Genomic DNA, 8,514 nt, shown 5'->3' with positions numbered 1-8,514 from the left:
GGAGGGAATAGTTTTGTGTTTGACACATGCATTCCTATGTTTTTCGTGTTTCCTCTTGGGGTCCTGCAAACCAAAGAGCCCTAAAGCCGCGAAAAAAGGGAATCGGCGATAATATCAGCGATTCGGACTGATCCATGCGACAAGACATCCGATGTTCACAGAAACTGGCCAGCCGGCGGCGCGGGGGCTCGATCGATCGAGCTCATCACTCACTGGCATTCGGAGATGTGTTCATGCCGTGCAAATGGGGAGGTGGCTGGGGCTCAATCGGAGGGTGGGGGAGGAGGAAGAGGAGGCGGAGAAGGAGTACCAGGTGGACGTGCTGCCCGACCGGCTGAAGTCGTCGCGGAGCAGCCGCGCTCCCCCGCCCCGCTCCCTCAGCCGCCTCGCCGACGACGGAGAGGGCGGGTTCCTCCGCAGCCACATCGTCCACCCCAACAACGAGTACGTACCACTTCCCTGCCACGCCACCGATCCTCCGCCCGTCCCTTCCTCTTCCGCAAATTTCACCGCCATGGCTCTTTCTCTTCAGTCCATGTGTGGTTCGCACTGGAGTATTTGGAAAACAAATTATGTGGCTGCAAATCAGAACATTAAAAGTTGAATGTTGCAGGCTTCAAGCCTTGGAGAATCTTGGTTCACATTTCTCTCATGCATGTTTAAACCAGTTCTAGAAAAGGACGAACAACTCAAATTGTTTCAGTTTAAGCTGTATATATCGACGGGAATGCAGCTAATTTACTGGTTCGTGGTTTTGTTTTGGGTGGCGTCTCTGCAGGTGGTATCGGATATGGACAAGGTTCATAGTGTTTTGGGCAGCATTTAGTTCCTTCCTTACACCCTTGGAATTTGGGTTCTTCAGGGGGCTGCCTTGGAACCTCTTCCTCTTGGACATGGTTGGCCAGATTGCCTTCCTTATTGATATTGTTCTGAGGTTTCTTGTGGCCTACCGTGACTCAGACACATTCTGCATCATATACAATCCGACCTCTATCGCCATCCGGTAACATTCCTGTCTTACATGTTCGAATAATACCTATAATAATTGGAACTTGAACTGCAGCACATTATTGCCTAATATTCGCACCCTACGTTCCTAGTACTGCAGATATTTGCTTCTCGTCCTTAGATGAACACCACTCACTAAAACGAATGGAAAACACCAGTCATTAAAACAGATGGATTCTAAAAGAAATGTGTTGTGGCTCTCAGTTATTTTAATGTTGCTCCATGAAAACTCTTTCCCAGAGGGGCATTTGCAAGCTGTATTTTCAGAATTTATCCTTGCAATGATACGAGAGTTTTTCATTCGCACAAAAAATATATATATGAGAGTTTCATCTAACACACAATGACGCACATTTAGATAATTGTTCGAGAGAGGAAAAATGTAAGAGGGTCTCTGCTCAGGCATCTGTGTTGGCTTTTTGCTCAAGCACATGAATACAAAGACGAGAACAATATTCCTCCAATTTTGCAGTGCTTAACCCATGCTCTTCCTTTTCTCCTTATTATTTGAAGACCATGCAACCTTTGTTTATGCATATGCACAGCTCATGAACTGTTTTATTATTATCCAACTCAGACATATAGGAACATTTGTACTTGTATATGATTCAGACTCGGTGATTTTCTAGCTCAAACCCAATATGCTCAAGAACTCTTTCTCAGACTATACACCACAAGCTACTCAGACACAACACAAGCAAGAAAAAACTCTCTACTACAGGATTACATCCAACAGTTTGTACTTTACGATATATGTTCTCTGACTACACATGTAACCATGATTTCTCTGCTTTATGAATCCAGATATTGCAAATCAAGCTTCATCTTCGATTTACTTGGTTGCTTCCCTTGGGATGTTATCTATAAGGTCATTCTTTTGCTCCCCGGTTATTTTCAGTGATTTCACATACAGTGTGGAGCTTATGATGTACTCCCTCCGTAAACTAATATAAGAGCGTTTAGATCACCACTTTAGTTATCTAAACACTCTTGTATTAGTTTACAGAGGAAGTAGTTATATTTACCTTATCTGATCTCGTTTTCATATAATGAACTCTAACAGGCTTGTGGACGTAAAGAAGAAGTACGATACTTATTGTGGATTCGCATGACAAGAACTCAGAAAGTTACACAGTTTTTTAGGGATTTGGAAAAGGACATTCGTGTTAATTACCTGTTCACAAGAATAGTGAAACTCATAGTTGTGGAGCTCTATTTTACACACACGGCAGCTTGCATCTTCTATTACCTGGCAACAACACTTCCTGAATCAATGGAAGGATATACATGGATAGGGAGTTTGCAGTTAGGAGACTATAGCTATTCTCATTTCAGGGATATTGATCTAACCACACGTTATATTACATCAATGTACTTTGCCATCGTCACCATGACAACTGTTGGTAAGTTTTGGTCTCATGCTTAAACAAATAATTTCCACTTTCCGCAACTATCTTTGTAGAAACATAGTCTGGTATTTTAAATTTATATGATATTCTTTTTCCTTTGCAGGCTATGGTGACATTCATGCTGTAAATCTAAGGGAAATGATATTTGTCATGATATATGTTTCCTTTGGTATGGTTCTTGGAGCTTATCTCATCGGTAACATGACTGCAATTGTTGTGAAAGGCTCGGCAACCGAGCGATTCAGGGATAAAATGAAAGAAGCTATCATGTATATGAACAGACATAAACTTGGAAAGGACATCAGAGAACAGATCAAGGGTCATTTGAGGTTGCAGTATGAAAGCAGCCGCACTGAAGCCTCTGTTCTTCGGGATATTCCAATTTCTATTCGTGCAAAGGTGATGATTTATATTTTAGATATCTTGCCATTATTCCAAATACAGTTTGAAAACTTCTTCTATTGTGAGTCTTTGAAGATGTATCATACATTGTGTTGCCTTTGCAGATTTCACAAACACTGTACATGCCATATATTGAAAGGACACCGCTGTTCAAAGGATGTTCAGCAGAATTCCTTCAACAGATTGTGAGTATCTTTTTGTTTGAACAAATTATACATGTTGATCTATTTTATAATTGTATGAACTTTTCCAATAATTCTCTCTTGTGCTCTTTACTCCTTGCAGGTTGCCAGGCTGCAAGAAGAGTTCTACTTACCAGAAGAAGTTGTTTTGGAGCAAGGAAGTGTAGTTGATCAGTTATACTTTGTCTGTCAGGGTGCACTAGTGAGTTTGAGATTCACATATTTCCATCGGATTCACTGTAACACATCCCCAGTTTACACACTAAATAGTAAAGCATAATCTACAGTGACCCATTGCCTGGAATTTGGTCAGTGGGTCCTGGATTCAACTATCGCTTAATCATCAAGTCAATTTCAATGCTTAATATGCATAGGGATAAATTAGTACAAGCGAAGTATGCATCGGTTCATCAGAGAGAGTACATAGTGTAGAAACATAAAGTATGTGAATGTCAGAGCAAGAACTCATGGAGAATAGTAGTGGGATATATCTAAGGAGCATAGGAAATCCACACATATATGATTACCCACAAAATTGCATGGTCATATGTGTCTTGAGAAATAAAGCGCAAAAAAAGGATACCAACTTGTTATATATCACATGTATTTGGCACCACCATACGAAGATCTTCGTATTTCAATACACTGTTGATTTTTACTACAGTATCTTGTGTAACATTGTGTCATACTGACTACGCACTACAGCTACATTAATTTGGAATTCTTCTTTTTGTTGGTACATTTCTAGTGCCAGAGAATGGTTTCCAAGTTAATGGGTGCAGGTGTACCCACTTGCCTGAAACATGGTCTTATGCTCTTGTTGTTCAGGAAGGAGTTGGCATTGGCAAAGATGGTCAAGAGGAGGCCAGTTTAATGTTTGAGCAAGGGAACTCTTTTGGAGAAATTGCTATTCTTTGCAACGTTCCACAGCCCTACAATATTCGTGTTTGTGAACTTTGCAGGCTCTTACGGTTGGATAAAGAGTCATTGACATACATATTGGGGATTTATTTCGCTGATGGAAGAAAACTTTTGAGCAATCTTACTGAGGTAAACAGTACAAATAACCACCATGTCAGTAATTATTTTATTTAATTCCAGTATTCATGGATAGTGCATTCTTTTCTTGATGATGTCGGACTGCAGAGCAATGAATACGGCCTACGAGTCAAACAAATAGGACCAGATATCAAATTCCATATAGGGAAACAAGAGGAAGAGCTGACCTTAAGAGTGAACACAGCCGCTTTCCACGGTGAGCTTAATCAGCTGACAGACTTAATCCGAGCTGGAGTCGATCCAAAGAACACTGATTATGATGGGCGGTCTCCTTTGGTATGAATTGCTAAGGATTTGCTATCTGGTTAAACCCTAAATAATAAAATATTGCATGCCTGATATAACCATAACCATCATCATCGTCACAGCATCTTGCAGCTTCCAAAGGTTATGAAGAAGTTGCGCAGTTCCTTATCCATGAGGGCGTTGATATCAACTGTACCGGTATGCTCACTCAGTGAAATGCATCCCTGTGGCCATTTCCAAATTCTTGCATATACACTTGTATAGTTAGTTATATGATAACACATTTTTATGCACTCGATCTTTGCTGAATAACAGATAATTTTGGGAACACACCCTTACTAGAGGCAGTGAAGCGGGGGCATGATAGAGTGGCCTCATTGCTCTTTTCCAAAGGAGCCAAGCTGAACCTCGAGAATGCCGGTATCCATCTCTGCATGGCTGTATCAAAGAGAGAGACTGATTTCATTCGGGGGGCTCTAGCTTACGGTGCCGACCCAAACTCGAAAGACTACGACCACCGGCATCCTCTCCACATAGCCGCTTCAGAGGGCTTGTATATAATGGCGAAGTTGTTGGTAGACGCTGGTGCAAGTGTGCTTGTAACAGACAGGTACCACCAAACAATACTTCATCCTTTATCTATGCTATCAAGCTTCAAACCACCAAGAGTATAATAATTTCATTGAACGGCCATGTATGCAGACGCGGTACTACTCCGCTGGACGAAGGGCGCAAGTCCGGGAGTAAGCCTCTTATAGTGCTTCTGGAAGAGGCAAAAACCGAGGAGCTCTCCAAGTTCCCCACACGAGGCGAAAAAGTGAGAGGCAAGTTGAGAAGCCTTGAAACCTCTGTGAAATCACCTGCGCATTGTTCGTTTATGACAAAATAAATCTTTTGCTGGCAGATAAAATACATCAACGACTGTGCTCCGTGTTCCCTTGCCATCCGTTGAATATTGATGCCAAGCGAAAAGAGGGGGTGATGCTGTGGATTCCTCACACTATGAATGAACTCATCAGGTCAGCCCAGGAGAAGCTGGGTTTGTCCGGCTCACGCCTGCGCTTGCTCTGTGAGGATGGCGCAGCGGTTCAGGAAGTGGACATGGTAATTGATGGGCAGAAGCTCTATCTTGTTGGAGACGAGGACATGTGAGAGCGAGTAGAAGGCCAAGTGAAATAATAAGAAGAAAGTTGCAACTTTTCTGTCAGGTAATCATGAAGACTAGTAACCTGTTTTTCACTGACTTTCTGCTATACTGGTGTTGTGGCAATGTACATAGATGCATAAGCAAGAAAACGACCGAACTATAATTATCGACGTTGTACATATTATAGTTCAATGGAAATAAGATGCGGCGCTGAAATGGAATGTGAACGAAGTTGTCCACAAATTGATTCCACTCTGAAGTTGAGCTAGTGTTTTGATCCCTCTTGGACCACGCTTTGCAGGAGAGGCTTGGAACAACATCATGCTATTGCCATGGATGCAAAGCGTGGCACCGGCAGGCCGTGTAGCAAAGAGGAGGTCCATCAGTTACAATGGAGCGTCTGCTCAGACATCCCGGTTTGCTACAGCACACTGCACACAGATGGTAACTGTCTTGGTTAGGCGCGAGTGCGCATCTGGTTGTGGCTTGTTCTTCAGGCTGCAGAGGTCGACATGGTTGGATGATAGTCTTGGGCCTAGGCATCCTTGTATTCGGCTCGTATGATTTCTTGAGTGCTAGTTGTGCGGTCTTTGCCACCTTAATTAACCGTGTCTTGTATGGTTTCATCATTAAATCCGTCTCGATGAGATCTTCAAAACTAGATCCCATATTGATTTGACGACTTTGTTTTGGACAAAAAGTTGCCATGATGTTTACACTAAAGTTGCCATAGCGTTTACACTAATGTTGCCATGACATGTTTCGTCTAGTTTTTTCTTCTAGATTTAAAGCTACCATTATATTTCAACAACTTTTTATGGCAATTTTTATTAATTGACCATGGAAATTTTTAGTAATTAACCACGGAAAATTTAATTCATGGATCATGGCAATTTTTAGTAATTCATCATGGCAATTTAGTTTATAGATCATCAATTTTTGTTTGTAGATCATGGCAATTTTAATATTTTGACCATGGCAAATCTAGTTTTTGTCGGTGAACATTATTTTTTATATAGACCATGGCAAATTTTAGTGCATATATCATGATAAATTTAAGCAATTCACCATGCCAAACTTATTTTATGGTTCATGGCAAATTTGAATCATTGATTAGGCATTTTTAAAGTAATTGATGACATATTTCTTTTTAATTATGAATCATGTCAAAATTATTTCATGGATCATGACAAAATTTAATAATTCATCATGCCAAGTTTTGTTTCTTAATTTTTTGTTCTATAATATGTCAAAATTTACTTTAAACATAAAAGAAAAGATAGTTAAAACATATTATGACAACTTCAGCGTAAACACCATGATAATTTATGTGTAATAGACATGACAACTTTTAATAAAAAAATTGTCATCAAAACATACCGATATGAAATCTAGTTTCGAAGATCTCGTCGCGACGGATTTAATGGTGAAAACAGATTTTCATTTGCATTTTTCATTTAAAAGATAGAACATTTTAAACACTGAAAACTTAAAAAGATTCCCACATACATGCACGCGGTGATGTGGTAATCTTTTACTATAGGGACGTTCGGTCCCCCTCCTTTCTTGCCACACATGTGGCAGATATCAGCGTCCATGATTTTTTGTCCGGTTTTTCTAGTTGACATTTTTAAGTATATATGTTTCCCCTAATTAACTGGAGCAACTATCTTTTTCTTAATGCATTGCGGGAGCTCACCGCCCTTTGACGAGGTAGAAAAAAAACTGTCTAACCGAGGTGTTCTTGTTCAGGGAGCAACTAGTTAACGAGCGCTCCTTTGGGAGCCTCGTAACGATCAGCGCCACTTGGCGCGCTCTCAGCCATTCGTCACGTGTCGCGCTCTGGACGTTCTCTCTAGATTTTGTTTTTTTATTTTTCCGCACGCATTTTCGGCTTTTTAAACGGTTTTTTCCGGATTTTTTTGACGTTTTGGTTTTCCCCCGGTCTTCCTTAGCTTTTCGACCAGAAAAAAATTCAAAAAAAAAATTGCACGAAAAAAAACGCATTTTCTTTTTTCTTTCTTCGCGAAAGTCACGGTTTTTTCCCACGCAAGGCACGGTTGTGCTTTAGCGAGAGTCACGACCGTGCCTTTCGGAAACGAAAAAAACGTGTTTTCTGTTTTTCTTCTTTCGCGAGAGTTACGGCCGTGCCTCTCGAAAAGGGAAAAACAAAACGCGTTTTCTATTTTTTCCCTTTCGCAAGAGTCACTGTTTTGCTTTCGCGAGAGGCACGGTTGTGCTTTCGTGAGAGTCACGGCCGTGCCACTCAGAAAGGGAAAAAATACGCGTTTTCTGGCTTTTTTCTTTCGCGAGAGTCACGGTTTTGCTTCCGTGAGAGGCACGGGTGTGCTTTCGCGAGAGTCACGGACGTGCCTCTCAGAAACGGAAGAAAAAACACGTTTTCTGTTTTTTTTTCCTTCCACGAGAGTCACGGTTTTGCTTTCAGGAGAGGCACGGGCGTGATTTCGCGAGAGTCACGGGCGTGCCTCTTTCGAAAAGGGAAAAAACCGTGCTCCCGGTTTCGGTTTTTTCACCCGATTTTTTTCGTTTGATTTTTTTCGTGAAAAAAAGTTCGTCAAAACCTATCAATATGGGATCTAGTTTTGAAGATCTCGACGTGAGGAATCCAATAGTGAAAACGGTTCAAGATTTGGACGCACGGTTTAAAAGATAAAACGTTTTGAATAAACGGATCTACGAAAAAAAGGAAAACTCCCAGGTTGCAACAAGAGGCGCGCTGCATGTACGCCACTTGTCGTGACCTGGAAAATGGAGTGTTCTTTGCAACAAGTACTCTTTAATTAGTGATTTTGCCTTGTTCAATTCAGTATAGCTTCCCCCTTCTTTGGTGGAGATGTTTTCCTTGGTTGGGGAGAGGAGGCATGCCATAGGGAGACTTGTAAGGCGTGGAGAACAGGTAGGGGATCTCCGGTCGAATAGCGGCCGGCGGGGAAGAACAGGTCTTTTTTTCTTTGAGCAAATTGTTTTTTTTTTGAGCAAATGGGGAAGAAGAGGTCGATTCTCTCTGGAGATTGGAGATTGGAAGGAAATGAGGTACCGG

General features: G+C 41.4%; 1 protein-coding gene across 1 annotated transcript; it reads left to right on the top strand.

The window, feature by feature from the left end:
* The first annotated feature begins 244 nt into the window (after window positions 1–244).
* Window positions 245–6,306, top strand: LOC119333342 (potassium channel KOR1-like). The gene is made up of 14 exons (XM_037606269.1): window positions 245–542; window positions 769–1,003; window positions 1,813–1,876; window positions 2,072–2,411; window positions 2,521–2,816; window positions 2,924–3,004; window positions 3,105–3,203; window positions 3,830–4,051; window positions 4,148–4,336; window positions 4,429–4,504; window positions 4,622–4,916; window positions 5,009–5,130; window positions 5,211–5,514; window positions 5,755–6,306. The coding sequence occupies exons 1-13, from the start codon at window positions 245–247 to the stop codon at window positions 5,456–5,458; spliced, it is 2,565 nt and encodes an 854-aa protein (XP_037462166.1). The 3' UTR covers window positions 5,459–5,514; window positions 5,755–6,306.
* The last annotated feature ends 2,208 nt before the right edge of the window (window positions 6,307–8,514 follow it).

The sequence above is a fragment of the Triticum dicoccoides genome, chromosome 7A (genome assembly GCF_002162155.2).
Source record: "Triticum dicoccoides isolate Atlit2015 ecotype Zavitan chromosome 7A, WEW_v2.0, whole genome shotgun sequence".
NCBI classification, from domain to species: Eukaryota; Viridiplantae; Streptophyta; class Magnoliopsida; order Poales; family Poaceae; genus Triticum; species Triticum dicoccoides.
This window is presented reverse-complemented; position numbering and strand designations above follow the sequence as displayed.

Bases quoted from the DNA above. Each gene is read 5' to 3' on its own strand.
- LOC119333342 (XM_037606269.1), top strand. From the start codon at position 245: ATGGGGAGGTGGCTGGGGCTCAATCGGAGGGTGGGGGAGGAGGAAGAG. The intron at 3,204-3,829 runs GTGAGTTTGAGA...CTTGTTGTTCAG, and splicing joins TTGTCTGTCAGGGTGCACTA to GAAGGAGTTGGCATTGGCAA. The intron at 4,505-4,621 runs GTATGCTCACTC...GCTGAATAACAG, and splicing joins CGTTGATATCAACTGTACCG to ATAATTTTGGGAACACACCC.